Source organism: Solea senegalensis, linkage group LG20, assembly GCF_019176455.1.
Source record: "Solea senegalensis isolate Sse05_10M linkage group LG20, IFAPA_SoseM_1, whole genome shotgun sequence".
NCBI lineage: Eukaryota > Metazoa > Chordata > Actinopteri > Pleuronectiformes > Soleidae > Solea > Solea senegalensis.
In genome coordinates, this window is record NC_058039.1 from 8,507,633 (window position 1) to 8,532,046 (window position 24,414).

Consider the following 24,414-nt stretch of genomic DNA (forward strand, 5'->3'; position numbering starts at 1 on the left):
GTGCAGAGAACATCCCTGTGTGATTGGGTTGTGTAAATTGTTGGGTTTCTCATCTCTCTATAATATTGTAAAGGTTTCTGCCTGACTATATACAGTGCCTTGAGATGATGGACGTTGCAATTTGGCACTATACTAATAAAATTGAATTGAATTGTGTGTGCTGTACTCACCTCCTCTCCTTCCCGCCGTTGAACAGGTTCATTCATATCTTCTTGGCTGCGGAAGCTGAAGTTCTGGATGGCTTCAGTGACACCTTTCAGCGAGCTGTAGATGTCTTCCGAGTTCATGTTTTCTGTGTCGTAATCAAAAGCACTGCACAAGAAAGAGTTAAAGTTACATTTCACATATAAAGAATTTCATGTGGTGTAAATCTTATGGTGAACACAGACTGAAACAATCCTTTCAGAGATCATGTGAGTAATTGTGTATCCTCAAGTTGGTTGTTGGTTCTTATGAACATCTGAGTTAGGGCTGTTGTTTTTACTATCTGGTCTTTTTTTCATGCTTGTTTGTCAAAAGCTTCGCTTACATGTGTACACTTTCAAATAAGTAATCTGTTTATGATGTGCGTAGACATGCATCAAACATTTAATTAGAATAAATAACTTGTTGCAGGGTTGTCCATTGTCAGGAAATATTAGTAGTAAAGAAAGAAGCTTCACTTCTGCCTGTATATCCGCAAACGAACACTCTTGTTGCTCTCAGATATTTCTCCTCTGCTCATCCCCTCACTGTGCACCATTGATTTATTTCCCCTCTTCTCTACTTGTCTTATCTTATTTTAAAAACTATTTTCATTACTTCTCATCTCCATAATGAAGATACTGGCACAGCAGTTAGCAGATATTGCTCCTGCATTCGGTAAACAGGGGAAAGGGCAGGAGGATATTTACATAAATCCAAGCACATTTAATTTACTGTCCAACAATCAGGAGTTCTTTTAAAGTTCCTGATGAGAAACACTTCCACCAGGTTCAAATCAATACATGAACTTTCTTTACAGTATTTGGCTAGTTTACATTTTTATTCCGATCAGGTTTTTAATAAAGCTATATGTAAATATAGCTAAAGACTAGATTAGAGAATGGATGTTTACCTTGGCGAGGGTGTGTTCTGGGAGGTGTTGGTGGGGGAAGTGACTGGACTGGACCAGCTGGCTGGAGATCGGGGTGTGTGTCGTGTCAGAGGGCTTCCCATTGTTGCCTGAGAAAGTAACCAATAAAATGTGGCATTTCTGTCAGAGTAGAACCGCTAACACCTGTGTGTCTATGACAAACTTGAAACTCTGAAGTGTAAACTGTAGGTGACTGTTTAATTTACTTGTGCAACATTGCCAGTGTTCTTCAGATGGTTTTGAAGCAGTTTGGTGGCTCCGTCCTGAAAGGTTTTGGGCAGAGCTGCCAGCAGCATGGTGAACTCTGGAGTGTTGAGCTGGAACAAGGAGATGAGCACGGACTGCGCAGCCTGGTGCACACAAAATATATCCCTTTCATTTATAATCCAATCGCTTAAATGTACAAGATCAAATGCACAAAAAACAAAAGCAAATCTATGTCTGTAATGTGCATTTTGTGAGCATGAGTACCTTTCTGACATCAGAGCTCTTTGGTTCAGTCGTCCAGGTGATGATGCGCGAGACGGCCAGCCGAGTCTCACTGAGGTTCACGAAGTCTGGAGGCTCCATCTGTAACGTCAGCGTTTCGATGTACTTCAGAATGGCCACCTTCACCTACAACACAAACAATTTTATACACATCATTAGATAAATCCAATCTGACAGAAACTGCATGGACAATATTTACCTGCAAATAAATAAAAAGTGAAAAAACATCCACACACACACACACACACACACACACACACACACACACACACACACACACACACACACACACACACACACACACACACACACACACACACACACACACACACACACACACACACACACACACACACACACACACACACATAGAGAGAGAGAAGTGACCACCACTTTTTGATACAACCACAGCAGAGTGTATAACTCTCGTAGATCTGGGGAAATGTAATGATCTCATGAACCAGTGTGAGAAGATGTGTAACAATCACTTAGTAAATGTAATTAACATAAAAGCAATGAGAAAAGAGACAAACAAAAGAACCAATAAATCCCATTCTCCACAAGCTCCAAAACAACACAACTGACTCCTGCCTTTTCTCTACTGCACTCTCCATCACTGTATCTATATGCACCTCAAGGACAGGAACTTCCTCCAAATCACTTAGAAGTATTGTGCGCGCCATTTAATTGCTCCCCCCGGAGCGCACTGACCTGGGAGGACTGGCTCCAGGCTGCAGCCTGCTCGTCTAGAGAGCAGGCGTGGCGGCGCGCTCTGGGGGGGAACAATTTTACCCCGGACCCTCCCCTGCCTCGCCCTCGCCCGCAACACGAGCTCCGTACAGGCTTCAGAGAGAAAGAGGAGAAGCACCGCATCAATCGGCGAAGACAGAGAAGGAGACGAAGACATGGAAGGGCAGGGGGAGACAAGAGGAGAGAAAGAAGAGGGAGGGATGGAGCAGAGTTTCAGAGGAGTAAAAAGGCTGGAAAATAGGCTTGGGTATCGTAACTTTCTGTGCAGCTGTCATTACACAATGCATTACTTCAGCCACAAGATGGCAGCAAAAAGCTGTTATGCCAATATACCACTATAAACGGATGGCTTGTGAGGCTGCATGCAACATTCTATGAGCTGGATGAATAATGCTACACTTCATCATAATTAAACCTTATGAACTGTATGTCAGAAGAATCCTCCCAAATCACATCACAATCTTATAATTTTATAATTATTAAAGACTGCCATAAAGCAACAGTCCCTCCAAGGTGTAGCATCATGTAACTCCTTACTTGCAGCACCTCTTCATACTAATCTGTGCTAGTGGGAAATGAGAGCTGTATAGTTCTGCTATGAGTGCTATGAGTACTAGGAGTCTCAAAACTGTTTTATTTAGGCCACAGTGTAGGTCAGTGTTTCTTAAACCACTTCTTACAATACCAAAAACTGTACAGCGTAAAAAAAAAAGAAATCTTTGTCATTTTTATCCTTTCACAACCCAAGCCTGGTTGAAACAAAAAAGCTGACTGATAAAGTGCAGTGAAAATAAACAAAGATTGTGTTAAACAGGACAGGAAATGGCGTGGGGGAGGCAGAGTTTGATAGTGATGAAAAGGTAAGGAGGACGAAAAGTGTGAGATGACTTAAGATAAATTTGTAGGAAGAGCAGGGTGAAGGGTTAGTGAGAGAGACGACGGAAATCACAAGGATGGAGAAGCAGTTAGAGGAAGAGAGCTTGAAGGGAGTGTCAACACACAAAGCCAGTGGAGTGGTTAGATCAACTGCCATCCAATCACAGCCCAGCATTCAGGGCTTTGTGGGGTTTAGGAGGAGGAGCCAGCATGGGGAGGGATGAGGTCACATCAGTACATCAGTTACCATGGTTATAACACTGGTCCACTCTTCCCATCAACCACCTGCTTAAGTCAAACCTTGATACACTCAGCCTTCTCTCTCTCTCTATCTCAAATAAAACACACACCCACACATGCACACACTTAACTTGTCCTTTACCTTAAGGTTGGGTGTCTGTGTCTGGTCGACAGTAAATCTCATGAGAATTGTAAACTGGAGATCATTCGGGAAAGACTCTCTGTAAGTAAAAACAAAAATCCACATTACAGCAGCAAGACATGTAGAAATATACCTCTGAGCTAAAGAATCTTCACAAGTTAAGATTTTTGCCAACATCTTAGCATTATTTTGCAAAGAAAATAGACTAAAAAAATAGAGAGAGAAAGTGGCATTGGTGATGAGAGGCCTATCAGTTATTTTCCATTTACACTACTGTGCAATATTTTGGGCACTTAAGAGGAACACGGTATCATCAGGGAGGAAAATGATCCGTATCATATTCATTCTGCAGTATGACGACACCCCAGACTAACAGCCAGAGACATAAGGCACTTTCTGCAGGGACTACAAGAACAAGGAGAAGTACAACAGATGGAATGGCCCCCACAGAGCTCTGGTGTCAAGTCATTCTGGGATTGAATGAAGGGACAGAAGATGTGGAGACATACAAACACAAAACAAATTGTTCTCAAATATACTTGAAATAGGGTACCTACTAAGTACCTTGAAAAACTGAGTGACTAAATGACACAGTGCTGTATCACAAATACTGCAAACCAATTACAAACAAATCTAAATCTACAAATTTAACAAAGTCAAGAAGCATCCTCAATCAGCTGAATATCCCACCAAAGGGCTGCTGCAATGAGCAAGATGAGTCAAATTTTATGAAGGAGTCTTTCCCACAGTGGATTTACAAGGTCTCACCTCAGCATAAGTACTCACAATCTATTATGCATGTTTTCTGCCAGACAGAAATGACAATAATGCACACTTGCTAGCATGCTCCTCGAATGCTATGAGGGAGTTTTGGAAGGATGCACTAAATAAGGAAGGATCCTTGACTTTGAAAAACACCACATGTCGAAATAAAGGTGTCCCTTTTAAGACTAACTTCTTTAGCAACATGTTAATCAATAAGATAAAGAATTAGCTGCAATGTTAAAATATTCATATACTATAGGACAAAACACTGTGTTGTGAGTGACACACCCACCGTGTGACATCCAGCGCTTTCTGAACTTTGGCCTGTACAGAACCCAGCAGGTCAGCTCCCATCTTCTTCAACAGCTGTGTGAGCAGGACAAACAACCAGTCGTGTAGGTCGTCCTTATGGACCACGACGAAGTCTACCAGCGTCTCCAGGAACATGCTGAACACCTACAGTAGAATCACATATGTATAGATGTTGAACGCACTGTGAACACAAAACACTGCCCATTTTTACCTCTTCACACACGCATGCATGCACACAAACATTTAGTTCTTGTATTCAGAGGACAAAGATGATTCTGTCATTCCAACTGTGAGGTTAGTGGTTATTCACTCATCATTGCAGCAGTCCACTATCATTCCCAATCACCAAAAAAACACCCAGATTAATGGGGAGAATTGATAACATAAGACAACCACAATGAGACATTAAACAACTTGAATTATGACACAAACAAACAAGCTGTATGGTGACAATCTCTACATGCTAGTGGTTGTTTTCAATAAAATAGTGCAGTTACAGACAACACTGTGAGGTAGGTTAGTGAGAGTTATGTTGTTGCCTTGGTAACTGGTAATCCAATTAGATTAAGAAAAAGATTAATGAAGCAGATTTTTTGTTTTAACAAAAACAGTAAGACTGAGTGGCCAAACTTACTCTCTACAGAGAGTTCCAAAGAGCGACGGCATGTGGGGAGAGAGAGACACATCTGTTAGAATACTGACAAGACTGTACTCAGCTGGTGAGTGTGCACTTCCAACATTATCTTTCAACACACAACTGGCAAAAATACTTTAGCATCTTCAACCAAGTAAGAAACATAAAGTGAAAAATATGAAGAGCTGAAATTAAATAAAAGATGAGAAACTAGGTCAATGAGAAAGAAGATGAAGAAAGAGAATGTAGTGGGGGGAAAAAAACAGACCAAATCTGGAGAACCATTGATTGTGAGATGCAGTACCTTGAAGGAGGCTGAGCTTATACCGGATTCTGCCGTGCCGTACACCCTGCCGGAGTCTCGCTGAAAATTCATCAAATCGTCAAAATGTCAAACGAGGGGAGGTGAGAAACTCACACACCTTACGACACGTGTGAGGCGAGGGGCACTCGGTAATGCCGAAAGAGAAGTGGCCGTGTTAGAGAGGGGGCGAGCCATAGCTAGTTAGTCAAGAGAGAAGAGCTGGCAGCCCAAACACATTTGTGCGCGTGAGTGTGTGTGTGTGCATGTGTAAGTACATTTGTGGACAAGTGTTTACTCGATTAAGACTGCAGATAGGCAGGTGAGAGACAGGAGGGTGGCAGTAAATGCGGTGAGCACAACAGCTGAGTGGCTGCTGAACAGTAACAGAGCAAACCCACAGGACGGCGGAGAGGGTGAGGTCACACGCAAACTCAGGTGGGCGCATGCCGAAAGAGAACAGTCTGCTGCACGCTCTGCATGCCTGTGTTAATGTTTTTCGTGCGTATATCCATGTGTCTTCAATTCAGCTTCACCAACTTCACCTCTACAAGTTTTGTGGAAACATGTCTGGGTGTGTATAAACCATAATATTTTCTTGTTTTGGCAGAATCCGGTACAGTGAAAGATGGTGGAATAAAATAAGTATTTGAAACCAAAGTAAAATGTAAAAAAAATTGGGTGAATAATGAATCCATGTGACATGACACTGTGAATGAGTGCTGGGTGAGAACTTGGGCCACATGCACCCATACCTTACTATGAGGGTCTGCAAACATCCTGGTGAAGATTTCACACAGTCTCTTTAACTCCACACGGCTGCAAATAATAATAATAAAGAAAATTAGATTAAGCAGAATATCATTTTGTACAGTGAAGATACATTTGCCTGTTCAGTGACAGACCTGAGGGTGCGGTGGTTTTTAAGTAGAGCCTGTAGGCCCAACAGTCCCTCCTTCCTCTCAGACCAGTTGGAACTGGCACAGCGATTCAGCACCTGAAAATATAAATACTTGTATTTATGATATATAAAAAAACTTGTCACCACTTCTTGTCCAACAGACAAGAGTTAACTCCTGATATTAGAACCTGAACCAAACATGTATTTGTGTTATCTCAAATTTAAGGAACGTGTTTTTCACTGCAGATACAGATCATGTTTACTCAGGAAAAAAGGGTTATTGTTGTTTGGTCTAGTGCCTGCCTGGTTTCCTGAATGTTCTGTTGTGTTGCTGTTGCCACTAACCTCAGCCACGTCCTCTGTCTGCCTCATGTAGGTTGGGATAGATCCTCCATTGCGAGAGCTATAGGATCTTTCTGAACAGGCACTGGACGCATCACTGTTAGCATCGTCATCAGAGTACATGCTGTAGTTCTCATACCGCCGCCGTGCGGGCTTCTTCTGTGGAGAAACAGACAATGGGTTAAATAAAATGTTTTATTTAAAAGATAGAAATTAAAAAGAGCATGAAGAAAATCTACATTTATAGAACCAAAAGCTAGCTAAACACACACAAAACACAGATAAGAGACAGGCAAAGACGCTGACCTTGGACCGCATGTCTCCCAACAGCTGACAGCATTAAACAGAGGCAGAATCAAGGGTTAGTTAACACACAGACACACACTCTAGGCAGTGTGAGCTGCACATCCTGACCACTTACTAGAATGTGCACTTGAGTTATTGTGTTTTTTTTAAAATGTATTGTGTTTTGAGGAGTGTCATTTTCTTACTAGTGCATCTGCGAGAGCCTCTTCTACGTCAGAGCCCGTGTTGAGGACCCTCATGGCACTGACAGATGATGAGAGACGACTGGACTGACTGATGCCCAAACCTGATCCTGAAGAGAGAGAGAGGAGATAGCCAGAAAGACAGGAAGGACAGATAGACGGACAACAGAGGACACCATTAAAGTCACCTTAAAATAAAGGGTTCAAGTCTGCGGTCTCTCCCCCACTCATCAAATTGTCTCTCACTGGTCAGACAATCCACCATACGACCCATCTCTCTCTCTCTCTCTCTCTCCATCACATATTCTCTGACATTTAGTCAACCCACACACGTTGTTAGATGACATTGCAGGTACCACTGGGGGAGAAAGTATGATGGACATAAAACACACTGAATACACTGGTGTCCCCGCAGAGAGGGAGCAGAGATAAAGAAATTTAATGGACACTGGTAAAACTGGCAACTGAACGGGCGGAAGCATGCGATTCCACTGGAAGGTTTGACATCCTTGAGCAGAATGTTAAAAAAACAAAAAAAACAACTGAGGCTGATGGACAAGAAAAGACAGTGGCTGACAAAATACGGGAGAAGAGGCGCGGGGCTAATGACCATAAAGAAATCGAAATGAACACAACTTAAGGCAGAGTGGGTGGGTGAGGAACAGAGAAATAGTTCTACTCAGCCTTCACCTGCAGCCCCAAAAACATCAGGTGTGTGAAGAGCTCCGGTGGAGCGAGAGTAGCTCCGCGTTGCTGCAACCAAAATTAAAACACACACACACAGTTTAACATTCGCACACTCACACACACAACAAACACGTACAATCCTCACACTGGCTGAGCAGTGGCTGAGAGTAGAAAGACAGGCTGAAACACATGCAAACAAATGCAAGTGACTGCTTTTTATTTTTGTTATCACTCGCAAGTTTTTAAATTGATAACATTTTTAGAGGTTAGGTTTTTTGTTTTAAGCTAACTTTTATATATATATCTAACCCTTGACACATCCTAATTGTCCGACTCTTCCCTCCTGGATGTGAGTCCACTACTGCTACTCACCAAGTGGTGTGAAGGAGCGTACGGGGCTGGTGTCCCGGCTGCTCTCCCTGCTGGCTTCTCTGCTGCAGCCCTGACTCATACTGGGCCGAGGGATACGACTGCCCCGAGCTAAAACCACCCAGGTTACAACGCCACACCGCAGAGGAGGAAAAGAGGAGAACAGGGGAAAGAAAGGGCAGTGGAGGGAAGAAAGTTGGTTTTATAAGAACACGAAGGACAAGGGGAAGGGACGTACAGAGGATGGCAAAAACACAAACATGAGTAGTTGATGAAGAAGAGGATAGGGAAGATACGTGGATATAGACATAAATAAGACAACAGAGCTAAAAGTAACAGACTGAAAAAAAGAGACGATGAGCACAAGTCTGAGCTTAGGGCTGCAACTAACAATAGGGTGATTCCAATCAACAATTATTCTGACAACAAACTAATTTATTTTTAAGGCTGTGAGTACCACTTTTTGACTTTATCAATTAAGCAACTTCTTTATTTACTTCATTAGTCAGTCTAAAATGTCACACACTAATTGGTATTTGTGTTTCTTTAATGAGTAATAAGTAAATTATTACTTTGAAAGTAACAAATGTCTTGATTTGACGAAATGTCCAACAAGAAAAAAACTGAAAAATAACAAGCACAGCCAATAAAAACATTTACAAGGGTGCTGGATCAACCGAAAATCTTCATAACGGTAAAAATAAAAAAAGGATCCATACACCTTAATAAATAACTATCCTTTGAATGGTTTTTGTAAGGATCATTTCCCTCATTTTACTGACTAATTGCACAAGAATACAATGAAAAATTAAAACCAAATGATTATGAGTAATTGGCATCATTTTCCATTTCTGAACAATTTGAGCCGTAAATGAGATGCACCTGAAAAGAGCACCAGACTGCTGAGCTCACGTTTAAAAAACAAACAAACATGCTAATATTCTCACACACACACACACACACACACACACACACACACACAGAAAAGAGAGGAAGTAATAGATGATGGATTTAGTGACTGTGGGGAGGGAAAAGGGACGACTTGCAATTTCATCCAGTAGCATTGCAATCAACTTCCCCGTTCAATGCTCTGTTCATCATCAGCAGCTTCAGCATCTAACAGCCAATCACGGTTAATCACAGCGTACCAGGGAGCAACAACCAATGACCCCTCGAGAAAGTTCATTCATCAGCCACTCACAACATGTTAGTACAGAGAGAGTGGAGGTACTGTATGTTTACAAAGCAAGGGCATTTGCTCATCATGGGCACCCATCATCATGACATCACAGCCATGAGGTCAGAGATAGTTTAGAGAGATGGGCTCTGAGGCAGTGAGATTCTGCTTGATTTTGGATGGCAGCGGAGATTTGTAGTGACGGATAGTGATAAAGAATGAAGAATGGAGGGATGATTCCATGAGAGGAGAATGTAAGGATCAGACTAGATATGATTAAGGTGGAGGGATGAATAGTAGATAGTAGAGTCTTGCCGAGGTTGGAGCCTTACCTCCTCTACTTGCGCCGTTGTAGATGGAACTAATACTGGAAGGAGCTAAAGGACAGGAATAAGGAGAAGGGAAAAGGGAGGACAGAAAGAGGAGTGGAGGAGGAACAGGTGGACAGGGAGCCAGAGGGAAAAAAAATGTTGAGATCCAAACGTTTATGGCCAATTGATGGTATTTGTGTTTGATGCTTTTAAGATAAGAACACCAGTGTCGTGTTTAGGGCAGACATTCTGACAAGTCATTGATTAAATCTGTTCAGTATGGTATCAATATTGATATCTGGATCTATCTGGACAATATTGATTCTTCAAGAACACTTTTCAATATATGACACTATGGTAAAATTGTTGAGATATAGAGCAACTTTCTGCTCTCATATTAATCTTGTGCACTTCAGATCAGTCCTAAATCAGGAGTGTCATTAGATCTCTGTCAAGAAGGTTGCTACATGCTTTTGAGATGAACTTCTTAGGTACCAACATTTTCACATTTTCAATACCCAGTTGATACTGCAGAAGTATTGAAGCTCAATATCCAGCCCTAGCCACTGGTTACATGGAGTTAATTGCTTACTGACCAACAGATAGCCGAGTGGGTGAAGAGTCTCTGGAGCAGCCCTGGCTTCGAGGGATGCGGCTACGTCTGCGTCCGTCTCCACTGGCTCCAGCCAACACCCTGTGGGCCCCTGAGCTCATGGTGCTCAGCGCTGTACTCGTCAGCACACGACCAGGAGAACCACTCCGACTGCCGGCTTGAGAGAGAGAAGAGAACAAAATATAAAGATAGGGTTACAGGTGGACTTTGACAAAGCAAACTTAGCCTTAGCTTATCTTTTTTGTGTGAAATTGTGACTAGTTGTGCGTACAAACACCACAACTGCTACTGTATTCAACTACGAAGCACATGATTCAAGCACTTTATGGTAAATGTAAAAAAACACTACATATATTAAATTATTTAAATAATTAGGGGGCTTGAAGAGATGAAAACCAAAAAAATAGGAAAGTGCATTTTAAATTGTTGAATGTTGTTAAATGAACTTCAAGTGACATTTCAACATGACAAATACAACTTTTTTTTTTCTATCTTAAAGATACAGAATAATTTTAACAAGATCTCATGCAAAATAAACATAACATTTGGTGATGGAAATCTCCAAGTGCAAAGCCAACTGTGTATCTTCCCTCTACACCAAGTGAAATTAAAATCAAACTAAGGACAATCAGTTGAGGAGAAGCTGCTCTGCAGTGCACAGTATCTAAGTATTAAGTATTGTGTGTGAAAAAGCGTTTGGGGAACAGGCTCCAAGGCACCACACATGATGCTGGATCTCAAATATTTTGAGCAGGCAGAGCAGAGTCTCTGGTTCTCTCTCACTGACACACAAAAACTAATGCCAGGCGCACACACACACACACACACACACACACACACACACACACACATGTACTCACTACACACATGAAGTGTATTACACTAGCAACTAGAGTCACAGAGCTAGATACATGTGATACATCTAAAAGCAACCAACAAGAAAAAAAAACATTGTTTTGATATCTTGAGGGAATAGTGATCACTAACTATAATTTTAATGATATAATGGTAATATGAGGGATATTGGAAACTCCAATGACCATCAGTCATTCAGTCAGATCTCCTCTGATTTCTTCCCCTTAGATTTACAGACATAAAGCCAGTTTAGTTGAAATAATTTACCTACTTTGAATCACATTAATGTAAACTACCTTAATGTAAAATTTCCTCAGGTTTAACATATAGAAATAATACATAGATGCGCAAAAATGTCATTCCTGGGTGACTCCTGAGTGTCCTGTTGTTAAACATTGATCATAGACCAGATTGGACCATCGAACAATATGTGCCTTTATGTCCCAGCATGCTTCAGCCAGAGTGGAAAGAACTGAAGTGAACTTTTAGGTGCATGTGAAGAAAAAAGGGAGTAAGAGCAACAGATGAAAGGCAGTGAGGATAAAGAGAGTGGGTAAAAAGAAGTAGCGTTGTAATCTTACCACCAACAGGGGTAGCAGACTGAGATCCTGAGCCATTAAGGCCATTGGTTGGGAGGAGGGGGGAAAGCAGAGGCGAGGGGGAAGGAACAGCAGGTTAAATCAGATGAGTAATGGGTGTTAACGCAAAAAAGCGTAATGGGAGTTAGAACACAGAGTAAGATGGGAGAGCATCCGGGTGTTCATTACCAAGAATGAAGGCAAAGCTGAAGCACTTTGGTCAAACAAATCCATTTATTTAAGATAAATCAAGTATTAAAAGATGCTTTGCTTAAACAAACACAAACATCGAACCAACTGCTGATAATGGCCCTAAAGAAGCGGTGCATGTCGAGACAGTGGATAAATATATACGAGGTGAGGCCTGTTCACAATAAGACGGAAAAAAAACCTTAAAGAAAATATGCTTGAAATATAAACCACACACAGTCTCTCACACAAAACATGTAGAAATTATTCTAACCCTCTGTGCAGCTGTCTTTCCATCCCTAATCTGTGGTCTGGGATTTGACAACTTGGATTTGGTCCTTTATTCCAATCTCCACATGTGATCAGCACAATGAGCTCTGTTGCAATCACTTATTATTTTTGATTACTTTTAGTGTCTGAGTAAGACACAAGCATTATATTAGAAGTCTATAAGTAAGTCTTCTTGGAAATCAGTACTGCTTCTGTATAGCAAAGCAGTTAGCTTAGTGGCTGGTGTTACACATTTTACAGTGTACAGGTTTTTAAATAACTTGAACAACAGCCAGAGCCAGGCTAGAGCAGCAGAAATAAACCACCCACCATACCATCCTCAGTGATGAGACACAGCATGCAGAGAAAACAACACACCACACACACACGCTCGCTCCTCAGTACACAAAACACCTTGATCAGAATGACAGCAATAGCAGGTGGGCCACCTTTCCCACAGTGGTACACAGAGACACAAACCAACTCTGACACACAAACAGAATACCTGGTGTGCAATCGGATTCGTCGGAACCTGAAGGCACAAAAACACGGAGCTTATCGCCACCTTGAAGGCAACATGTAAACAAACTCCACAGAAAGTTCCTAAGAAACTACAAACACACACACCCGCACACACATACACACAAACCATTTGTGTTGTTATGTAAGTTGTGTGGTAAAAAGGACTTTTTTCCGCTTTTCACCCATTTAACTGATTGAAGTCATGCTATTTGTTCAGGGGTACTTACGTTGTGACTGGGAGACCATCTTGGTACGACTGCGTCCTCTTGAGTCCACTTGGCTGGACATGCTGCTGGCAGTGGACAGGGGCTGCTTGGTACGTACACGGCCTGTATATACATGTACGAAGGGTGAATAAATACACAGAAAAACCTGCAAACACATCTCAGCATTAACATCCACAGGTTGTTAGCAGCCCAAAGAAGCTACAAAAGTTGACAAAAAGCAACTAATACTGAAAGCTGAATGATCACACTCTAAACTAAACAGCTAGATTCAGGCAAATGCACACACACAAATGGAAAAGGGATGTTTCAGTCGATTGGAGACCAGTCTTTGTTAGGGATTTGGTGAAAATGGTGACCTGTTGCAGTATTTAATAATTAAGGGGCTGAGATGTTATTGTTATTGCAGCTGCACTACTACATAAATACTGATTTGCTTCTTGATCACAATGGATTAACTGATAAAATCAATTACTGAAATTTCTGTAAGTTATCATTTGGCACAATTCCACCAGATCTACTCGCCACACCACGGTTTAACTAGCGTGTCCACTAGCATTTTTAGTACCTGCTCCGGTGAGGTTCCAAGCGTGCTTAAGCAGGTACTATGCGATGATTGGTCAGACTGCCGGCCACTGACGTCCCACACAGATATCAAGCCGAATAGTGCTGAACTGGAGATCATTTAAAACTACTTAATAATCCTAAAAACGTGGGAAACCTCTATATTTAACCGGAGTCTTTTAAAGTGGACTGGTGTATTTAGGGACCGCTGTAGTCTGAAGAGTAGGAGGCTGTACTCCGGAGACGTGCGGACAGAAATCAAGCCGAACAGTGCCGAATTGTAGATAAGTTAAAACTACTTAAAAATCTTAAAAATGTGGGTTAATCTCTAACAACTGCAGAAGTCTGGTGTAAAGTCACTAGTCACTAGTCACTTGTGTATGTCTGTGTGTGTGTCGCGTATAAAACGAAGTCACCACAGTTTTACTCGTGCAGTGATGACTCCGCCCACATTAAGTTGGTACTTTTTTGTAGTGGCGATGCAACCTCATCGTGCCGTGTTGTGCCGTGGCGAGGCGAGTAGAGCTGGTGGAAATGTGCCAATTATGTTGCTCAAGTAATTTATTGAGTGATTTAAAAAGCAACCCTGTCTTCTTTAAGACGGTGCAATGCCATATCTGACCTAAGAAATAAATAAGAACCACTAAGGAAACAAATATATATTGGAGTGCGCGATTAAGATTTGATCACTTCAAAATCAACAGTCAAAATTAGAAACTGTTGATTAACATGTTCCAACTAGAACATCCCAGAAAAAGCAAAGACAAACACATCCACCTAACCACCATCTTACCATTGTCTGACCTGGTCCCTACAGACAGACAAAGAGGAAGCATGCCGTAAATACCATATTTACCACATTGAGTATATACAATTATATCACATACTTGTGTTCTGATAAAACTCATAATGTACACATACAGGTGTTAATGGTCAGTTCATGCCAATATTTAATATGAGAATAAACTGCGATAAAGCAGCAGATGGCATTAAAGGTGTAATTCATTAGATTCATGATGTGATGAGTGGGACAGTGAAAGAAATAATGGTTGAATGTATAACTGGCAGCAGGGGGCGCTGTAGCCACATATTGCAATAAAAGGAGTCAAATGGACTGGGTTGAAGTGAGGAAAGGGAAAGTCACAGTAGAATAAAAAAAAACATGAGAAGGCTGGTGAAGCAGAGTGAGATGATCTTACCATCCGTTTTATCAGAGGCATCATCTTTAGTAGCAAAGAGAGACAGAAAGACAGGGGGTGGTGAAAGGAATAGGAAAGAAATGAAGGGGAACAAAAAGCAAGGGGTTGACAGAAATATTAAATAAGATTTATAAAAGAAGGGATCATCCAAAGACAGGGAGTGTCAGAAAAGTAATAAAGTAAGACGGAACATAAAAGGGGCAGAGAGAAGAGAGACAAGAAGAAAGGAGCACAGTCTGTATTAGTAACAGAATATATATTTGACAGAGATGCAAATGTAGGGATCAACATTAAAACACAATGAGACAGCATTCCTCTTCAGATCATGCAGACACACAACATTGATACACATAGAGGAAACAGTAACAGGCAATGAGGAGGCAGCAGGAGAAGAGAGTACAGGAGCAGAGAGGAGAAAGACCAGTCCAGTCACTCAGGTGTGTGAGTTTGAAAGTCCATTCCTATTGACTATTTTCGAAAAGGATAAGCTGAGTTGCGCTGGAGAGGATGTGTTTTTAACCTGCTTCCACTTCAACAGTGTTACCTCTAAGCTGATCTGAGCTGACTTGTGTAATGTCCGGCTGATTGCATGCTGGCCAGTGTCTGCACTGTTTGATTAGTTGTCTAACTCAACCAACACAGCCCTTACCCAGTGAAGAGTAGGAGCCAGGGGGCAGGCGGCCTGCTCCCCCCCCAGCCTTTCCGACGTGCCGGTGCTTAGCGACTGCCGCTGCGTTTACATCCACATCACTACGGGAACGTTGCAGGGACACCGACGACACCCCACCCTTTGAACCCGCAGGGACTGATAGGGTAGGAGGAGGAGGAGGAGGAGTGTGTTGGGGTGGGGATGGAGGTGAAGAAGGATAAACATACAAGACAACACAAACACATGCAGGCACTGCACTAAACATACACAATATTGATACCAAAACAGAAATACACAAAAAGGTGTGTGTACAGACACACATGTACGCATTTGTGCGACAGTGTGTTGTACCACAAAAAAACATAACTTGGTGTGATTGTACAGGACTGCACATGAGCAAGATAATGGTAATGAACATGATATATTTACAGATGGACTGAGCTGCTGTTTGGTTTTTTTTTTACATCACAGTTTAGTGTAGTGTGTGTGTGTGTGAAAGAGAGAGCAAGAGAGACTCACCTCGCCCTGGAGCTGCTGACCATTTAGAAGACAGAGGGCGACTGACAGACAAGGGAGAGAACTGGGTCAATACACAGCAAAACATTCAAAAGGACAAACAAATAATAATAATAATGATGGGGTGGTACTAGTGCTGGGCGGTATGACCAAAACAATTTTTATTATGCTATTTTTCAAAAAGTCAAAGGTTTCATGATAAACAAGGGTATTGTTATGCACGAGGGAGTGCTCCAGCACGAGAGAGTTACAGTTGTGTGTGTGTGTGTTAACAAAACTGCATACAAATTTTGAGTAAGCACTGTAATTATGCTTATTCTCAGACTCAACTAAAGGCTTTACAATAAATGCAATCGCACTGAAGACTACTCATGGGCAAGAATCAATAATATATTATAGTATTATTGCTGTAGTCTTAATAAAATTATGACAAAGCAAAATAATACATTTTAAGTGCTAGGGTCGATCAACAGGTTTAAGCACTTATTGGCCTTCTAAGAATTTCTTTGTGCAACCTTCTCATAGATTTAACTCTAGTGGACGAATGAGTGCAGATTCAGTCCACTTCCCTTTAATTGAATACTTTTTGCTTTCTTACGGTAACTGACTGATAACATAGGAGATTAAGTTCCTGACAAAACACTCGATGTGTAACATATTGGGTATAAACATAGACTCAAAGCAAATTATGGAGGCACAGTATTGAGCATTGATTACTTGAGGCTCTCCTGAGAGGAGGATGAGGAGCGGTCACTCTGAGGAAGTGAGGCCACACTGCCAGAGCTCTTCAGGCAAGACTGAAGGGTCCTCTGGTACGATGACTCTAAGGAGTTGTAGAGGGAGTCGGCCTCTGCTGGAAATTGGTTCCTTAAACCCCAGTAGGCCCTGAGAGGGACAGAGGTGAGCAGAGAAAAACAGCAAAGAAGAAAAAAAAATGGATGAGGAAGGAGAATGTCAGGAGATGATGGAAAAAAAGAGAACAAGCAAAGAGATCAAACGGGAAAAGTAGGGTGGTGAGATGTCTAAAACGACCTCTCTTTCACATGATGTAATTTTAGGAAATGCCTGTGTGACTATGTCTTACTTGCGGGCCTCCACTCTGGCCTCTGAGTCGGCATCTCGAATTCCCTTCTTAATGCTCTCAACTAGAACTGTTGTGTGCCTGCAAAACAAGTTTGAAAGTAAATTTGTTCTTTGGACAGCACACCAATGCAAATCCTCAACAAGTGTTTAGTTTACAGTCACGGTGTATTATCCGTTTATTTATAACAAACGAACACACACACACACTTTGACCTGCCTGAGCTGTCAGAGGAAAACAGGTTTAAAAGTAAGTCTACAATGACAGCACACATCCTGGAGAACTTAGACCTAGACTGAAAGTTAAGCAACACCACATGACCAGGAGGATGAATAATCAGTAATAGTCAATAGTCAATAATAGTCTCTAATAATACGTCTTATAATGACAAATAAATCACACACAAACAAATATTCATGCCTACACCATGTCAAACATCGATCCTCACCTCTCTAGAGAGTGGGTTTGCCATTCCTGTAGCAGAAGCTCCAAGAAATCATAGCAACGCCTGTAAATGACATATTTCCATCAGTTCCATCACCACAAAAACAATGATTTAACAACATCACCATGAGCATTTTGATTATAGTTTTATGCCTTTTCATTATGTGATGTCTGCTCAATAGCCCACTTAAACTGTTTGTCATTGCAGTGCTCCTGATAACCTCACCTTCTAACAGCCACAGACTTGGATGTGCAGTTGCTGGTTATCAGAGGGATGAGCCGAGGGACATGTGTGTGCTGCACGGAGGACAGAGAGCAGAGAGTGGGTGTGTGTGTGACATAGAAGATTCATGAAAATCCAATATTCAGATTATAGCAGTAGCACTCAAACTGACTGTACAGCATTTAAAAAAAACAAACCAAAAAACTGATGAATGAATTTGTGTGCTTGTAAAACTACTAACCCGTATGATGATGCGAATAGCTGACACACCAGAGGTTGCCATGATTTTGGCACAGTTGGGAATGAGGTTGAACAGGACAGGAACAATGGCTTCTGCTCCATGGTCAAATTTATTACCCAACACTGACGAGAGGTGGCTGCAAGAACCACAGACAAAAACACAGCAAATTTAAGTCAAATATAAAAAAACACATGTCACACTTAACAGGCCATAACCACAGAACATGAGCATGAATGAGAAGCTTAGAATGAAAAGACTCTCATGACACTCTGCACTTCAAGAACTGCAAGAATCCTGTTAAACATTTACAGTCCCACATAACTTAATTACCACTTCAGGTACAAAAAAGACAGTTTGTTTAGCAGAGTCAAACATCTGCTGCCAGGAGGGAAAATCCATCAAATAATAAACACCTATGAATGCACAATGGAAAATGTTTTGGTCTATTTTTTGTACATTTACCCTCCAGTCATGAAAGTATCTGTAATCAATACTCACGCCACAGTGATGCAGGCCTCTCTGACCACTTGTGAGCGCAGGTCTTTAGCAGACAGCTTGAAGGCTCCGTCTAGTAGCCGTAGGTGCTGGTAGAAGCAGTCGTAGCTGGCAGCTCCTGCGACCAGCAGTGAACGAATCTTTTTCATCTGTAAAAATATGTCAAAGACGCCATTAAGGATCGGATGAAGAAAAAAAAATCTGGTTATTTTATTGTTACAGTAAAACTGAAGAAAGGGTTGAAGGTAAAACTACTGACAGCACTGGCTCTCTGGTCCCAGTCGTGTTTATCATCAGAGCAGATCTCACGGATTTTATTCAGGTTATCCTCAAGATCTCTTGCTGAGTAGATCTGCAAAGAGAAGGAGGGGGGACACGATCAGGAGAGAAGGGAGCTTTTTCAGAAAAGTCTCAGGGTGTCTGGAAGAAAAGTCAGGCAATGTGTGATTGTCTTGCATTTATTCTCCTGAGTGTCATGTACCTGGACAGCAGGGACATCTGTGAAGGCTTTAATGAAGTCATCTTCATCAACTGCCCCAGCACTTTCCTTAGATACTGGAAGAACAGAGCAGAGTCAATTAAATGTGTGTGCATGCGTGGACATCTTTAGTATACAAGCTCTGAGAATTTTACAATTCTTCTTTAATAAACAACAGAAAAAAATATAGGTCCAGTTACACACAAATGCTCCATGAGAGCAGCCTGTGTTTTTAATGGACTTCCTGGCAGCAACAGTAATGTCAATCACATCTCTCTCTGGGGGCTGGAAGCTCTGTTGACCACACCTTCCCTCTATCTCCCCACCAAGAGGGAAAGACAAGGCATAGAAAGAAAGCAGACACACACACACGCAAACACGCGCACCAAGATGGCAGGAATGGAGCGAGCAATCCAGGAGGATGGGAGTAATAAAACACTGAGAGAACGCAGAAGGTATTATGAGAGGAAGCAGCTAAAGAGTATCTATGAACATGAAGGCAACGAGTGAATATAGACAGGACAAATCATTTCTGTCTGGTTTCAGGCTAAAATAAGATTGTTACTCATGAAAAAACTATTCACAGCTGCACAAATCAGATTTTAAAGCAGATTGTATCTAGCTTGATTTTCTTCAGCAGTTTGGACAGCTAAAAAACACATCAGATTTCTTCCATAACGATTCAAACCACATACAGAGGTGGTTTCAATGTAGCCAGCAGGTTAGCTGTAGCCTCTCAGAGTGTAACAAGGTAGGAGCTTCATAATCAATTATAAAAAATAATTGTTATTTGCAGCCCAAGTGGGTTCTACATGAATCAATATAATGGTGTCATTTTAAGCATCAACTGGTTGAATGGTTGATTTCAAAATATCACAATTGTGTGCCGCAATGTAGCCAAAAAAAACCAGCAATATTAGTTTTAGTATTATGTTTTAGCCCTCTAAGAAACAATTATTTTATCACAAAACGTGCTGCTGTGATGACAGACCATATTGGCCTCTGAGAGAAGTCATGTTTTGGTACATTCCTACCTTCCCTAACATGGATTTTAACTTTTTTGTGTTTGGCAGTCTTTTCTGTTAGTGTAACACATGGCAGAAATGAAATATCTGTCTGTTTGAGCTTGCCAGAGTGTGTGGGCGTTCTCTCATCTACATGCAGACAATAGGTCCTCCAATCACTGCCATCATGGAGACACATAGACTCACATATAGCAGCAGAAAAGCCAGACAATGAATTTTAAAAAAATTAAGAAAAAAAGAACAAAGACTTACTGCAAAACCATCTTCACATTATCGATAAGGCTTTAATGATCCTACCAGTGAACTGTATGTCTGTACGCATGTATGTATGTATGCTGACAGTGATATAATTACTATTATTATGACATTATTATTCAGGCAGCACGGATTGACACAGCATGGTTGCGGGTGAACACAGCCATCTTCCAATAGAAAGAAAGACGGTATAAAAATCAATGGATGCCAAGAAAAAGCAAACATAACCACACCATTTATCTGTGCAGCGGGAAGGACGACAACAGGAAGGATGACATAAAAACAGATCTGCTGCCTTGAGATATGAGCAAAGGTATGAGGTTGATAAGGATGCAAGAGGGTATGACGAGAAGTAGAGGGAGTGTGTCACACACTGCCAACCAAAATAATTCAGTTTTAATGATTTCTTTGTTATGTGGAACAAAGAAACCGGAAAATATTTCCATTTAAGAAGCTGAAAACGCAAACACTCAAACTGAAAAATTGATTATCAAAATAGTCGTTGTAACCCTATGATTCACGGCTTTGTTATAGCTTAACCTGTATGGTGGTATCATTGTCAAGTCACTTGTGTCCAAGTCAAGTATAGAATTACAAATGTTTGAGTGCAAGTCCAAGTGATTAATCTCTTGAGGCATTTTAGCACATGCACCAAGGATATGTACATCAATGTGCATGTAGGCGTGTAGATTCACAAATATCTGACCTAACATGAATTTGAATAATGTTATGGTTTAATAAAGTGGTTGCTTGTGTCAAATTCTTATGGAATTTTCACCTTCTTGTATATACAAAATAAAACAGTAATTTGCCCACAAAAGGAGGACCCTAATACATTTTAAAGAGTTTTCAAGCTTTTTGATCCTTTGAGTTGTGTCTCATTCTGTAGATTTGTGTTTGATGCTCAAAAAAACCCCATCAGCTTCACCTTTAAATACAAAATGTTACTTTTAAATAGTGAAACTATTGAGTGCTGGGTATGGAAACAGACAGCAAACTGAGTAAATGGTTATCTTCTGGCTGCCAGAATAAATGATAGAAAACACATTTTACTGACTGATATTGCTGTACATGTGATTCACTGTGTGTGGGTGGAAATGTGCGTTTATTTAGGTACCTAGCTTGTTGCCAGTAGCACTGGGTCTGCGTGCAGCCGAGGACTCTGCAGGCTTTTTGGGAACCTTTGGGACCTTGAAGGCAGCCTGAGCTGAGGAAGAACGGCTCCCATCCACACTGTCGTCATCTTCAAAATTACGATCTTAAAGCAAGAGGAGAAAGTACAGTTATCAAGTGCTTGTTACATAAATGCTTTGCCAAATCTGAGCAAATAACACTCATTCAAGCTCAGGCTACAATTAAAATTATTAGTGATTTAACAATTTGCTCATCATGATCTTCAGACCAAGAAACAGTGTAAATAGAGGAGCAATTGAAATGCTTTCCAGAGACCAGCCTTTTAAACATGTTCACTAAAATGTATAAATAATTTACACACATGGGTTGTAAGGTATTTCATACAATCTTAGATGTTCACTGCTCCTTTGATGCTGAGCATAAGACCCTTGAGGAGGTTTACAAACAGTAAACAGTAACATAAATGTAAAAACGAGATGCTAAACATGGAGGAGGTTGTAGTTTTCAGAGAGCTTGGTCAGGAGTCAATAAATCAATACTAATTACAAATACGTGCAAGTAAGAAAAAAAAAGGGAAACTCAATGCACATAATGAATCACCTCTAAAAGCCTAACAACACATCTAACGAGCAAACTGTCCACCCATGGACACAGTGATGGACAGAAGTCTCTGGAACCCACATGCTAGCAGAAATATGGCTGGCTAGAAAGCAAAAAGTGAAACTTGAAACACACTTGCAACAATGGTGCAGCCTTTTGAATAAGCCAGCAAAACACTTGTGGAAGACAATATGGGAGGACACACACACATCAATGTGGAGATGAAACTGTTGGCATAGGAATGCAGTTTTGCTCTGCTCGCTCTTGACAACCATCCCTAGAGAAATGCGACACGGCCACCACCCTAACATTAAACTCATGCATCAACTTACCTGCACAAAAAGTCAACAGAGACGAATAGGCATGAAGGGAACATGTAAAGAAGCAGACACGTACATCCTCCCTCTATCGTCCGACATATACACACTCAGTCATCAACACCGCTAAATCACCCAGGTCCATCCCTGCACTCACGGTCACAGATCCGCTGGCAGATAAGTCGCCTCATGCTTCAGGGAGGGCGTGGTATCGGGGTCACCCCTCTTCTCCAAGCCGTACCCCAAGACACATGAACGCTGCTCACACACGCCTCACAGCAATGTCTGTAAACCCCTCCACCCATACAAGTGCCGGCATTTTCTATCAGTTTTCTCCACCTATCCTCCACCTCCTCTCTCTCCCAGCATCTCTCCTCCTCCTCTCAGCAGCCTCAAAGCCAATCAGACGAGAGGTGACATCATGGTGTTGCAGCCAGTGCGGAGGCAGGGCTACGAGTGTGTGTGTGTGATGGGAGAGGAAAGGAGTGAGACGCACACACACACACACTCAAACACCCCAAGAATATTAACATCAGATTCTGTGTGTCTCTGCCAGACCAGCGAACCTAAGCTCATTACCATGGACGACACACACACACACACACACACTCCAAGGAGAGAGTCCTTTTCTCTAGCTTTCATTCACAATTCAAACCAACCTCGTAACACACTTTCTAGGCAGCTACATTTACCTGCAACACATTTATTAAAGCCAACCGTTCTCTCTTCACATCCACATGAGGACAAAGGATGTTGAGTGAATTATGAGAGGAGGGGTGACGGCTGAGGGGGTGGGGAAACAACCACACCCCTCCATCTGAGACCTTGACCCTCCCACTCAGACACAAACCCATGTACAAACACACAGTGCAGCCAGAATGACATGATCTTCATTGTTTTGACCCTGCAGTCCAGAATAGTAGTGGACTGGAAATGGAACTATGATGATGGCTCTTCCCGTTTCAGGTTGAGAATGTTACCATGCATTTTAGAAGAGCAGTGGGGAAAACAAATTTCGTATAACCTTAAATAATGTTATTATATATACAGTAAAACTGGGTTATGAATCATTTACAATCATTGACCAACTGAAGGAGTGAAGGCTTCACCCCACAGTCTAAAGCAGCTACTTGGCATCTTGCCTTGAAATGTTTCCTTGTGGGGGAAATGTTTCATTCAATACTGTCCACAAGAAGCAAAATGTATATGCAGGTGAACTTGCAGGCTGCAGTTTCTTGTGGCACGATATAGAATATCTATCACATAAACCGATGCAGCATTGTTACAGCTTAACAAATTGATTTACATATTTCAAAGCTAATAATTGAATTCATTGTAACTACTTCCAAGCACAATATATATTAAATGAGAGGAAAAACATACACAAAGTTATATTTTAATGTTTTGTCTTTCAATTAGATGACATTTAGCAACAATTTTCCTCAATGGCTTTATCAATACCACATCCTAAAAACCCAGGTTTAAAATAAATCTTATTGGTCAGCAGCATAAAGGTGAAGATCCGTGGCCAAGACAACTAAAAATTATGCATATGCATAATCACAGTGCAAACAGTTACATTTTATGACAAAGACAGCAGTAACACCAAATAAATTAACAGTATCAGGTGAGTTTAATGGATTTAATTTCAATCTATCAAAACTTAGCACAATTAGCAATTAGCAATTAGCATTCATGCATCAATGAATCTTAGCATTCATTTGCATTAATATTAACATGATTAGCATCGCCTGCTTTTGTCTAGTCAGTCCCCATGGGAATAAATGTGTCAGGGTAAAGGCGAAGACACCAGAGAGCAAGAGAGAGAGAGAGAGAGAGTGTGTGTGTGTGTGTGTGGGGTATATGAAGAAAATGAGAGCCCAGACTGCACACATGCTGTTGCCATGGCGACCTGTGCAGAACAGATTCTCAAATGAATCAAGCAGCAAACAGAAAAAGAGATGTCCAGTGAGCCCACCTTTACACATGCACATTTCCAATTTTGTTTCATCAACATGTTTATGGTTTAGTTATCAACTTAAAT

At 41.3% G+C, this 24,414-nt stretch overlaps 1 protein-coding gene across 20 annotated transcripts in view; it reads right to left on the reverse strand.

Moving 5' to 3' along the window:
- clasp2 (cytoplasmic linker associated protein 2) overlaps positions 1 to 24,414 on the reverse strand; it is a 49,911-nt gene that overhangs the window by 4,402 nt on the left and 21,095 nt on the right. Inside the window, exons 8-39 of one of the 20 annotated variants that reach the window (XM_044052448.1) lie at positions 21,437 to 21,577; positions 19,043 to 19,116; positions 18,821 to 18,913; positions 18,565 to 18,710; positions 18,067 to 18,202; positions 17,829 to 17,899; positions 17,607 to 17,666; positions 17,162 to 17,239; positions 16,795 to 16,962; positions 16,081 to 16,121; positions 15,562 to 15,717; positions 14,507 to 14,524; positions 13,153 to 13,254; positions 12,909 to 12,935; positions 11,948 to 11,974; positions 10,495 to 10,668; positions 9,920 to 9,964; positions 8,414 to 8,521; positions 8,045 to 8,107; positions 7,358 to 7,464; positions 7,173 to 7,196; positions 6,870 to 7,022; positions 6,529 to 6,620; positions 6,379 to 6,442; positions 5,627 to 5,686; positions 5,323 to 5,325; positions 4,669 to 4,832; positions 3,612 to 3,690; positions 1,586 to 1,729; positions 1,321 to 1,464; positions 1,097 to 1,203; positions 171 to 312 (exon numbers count right to left, since the gene is read on the reverse strand). In XM_044052448.1, the coding sequence (XP_043908383.1) occupies positions 171 to 312; positions 1,097 to 1,203; positions 1,321 to 1,464; positions 1,586 to 1,729; positions 3,612 to 3,690; positions 4,669 to 4,832; positions 5,323 to 5,325; positions 5,627 to 5,686; positions 6,379 to 6,442; positions 6,529 to 6,620; positions 6,870 to 7,022; positions 7,173 to 7,196; positions 7,358 to 7,464; positions 8,045 to 8,107; positions 8,414 to 8,521; positions 9,920 to 9,964; positions 10,495 to 10,668; positions 11,948 to 11,974; positions 12,909 to 12,935; positions 13,153 to 13,254; positions 14,507 to 14,524; positions 15,562 to 15,717; positions 16,081 to 16,121; positions 16,795 to 16,962; positions 17,162 to 17,239; positions 17,607 to 17,666; positions 17,829 to 17,899; positions 18,067 to 18,202; positions 18,565 to 18,710; positions 18,821 to 18,913; positions 19,043 to 19,116; positions 21,437 to 21,577 (3,011 nt within the window). Of the gene's footprint in view, positions 1 to 170; positions 313 to 1,096; positions 1,204 to 1,320; positions 1,465 to 1,585; positions 1,730 to 3,611; positions 3,691 to 4,668; positions 4,833 to 5,322; positions 5,326 to 5,626; positions 5,687 to 6,378; positions 6,443 to 6,528; positions 6,621 to 6,869; positions 7,026 to 7,172; positions 7,197 to 7,357; positions 7,465 to 8,044; positions 8,108 to 8,413; positions 8,522 to 9,919; positions 9,965 to 10,494; positions 10,669 to 11,947; positions 11,975 to 12,908; positions 12,936 to 13,152; positions 13,255 to 14,506; positions 14,525 to 15,561; positions 15,718 to 16,080; positions 16,122 to 16,794; positions 16,963 to 17,161; positions 17,240 to 17,606; positions 17,667 to 17,828; positions 17,900 to 18,066; positions 18,203 to 18,564; positions 18,711 to 18,820; positions 18,914 to 19,042; positions 19,117 to 21,436; positions 21,578 to 24,414 lie in introns of all 20 variants that reach the window. The other 19 variants (XM_044052447.1, XM_044052449.1, XM_044052451.1 and 16 more) reach the window with 19 other exon arrangements.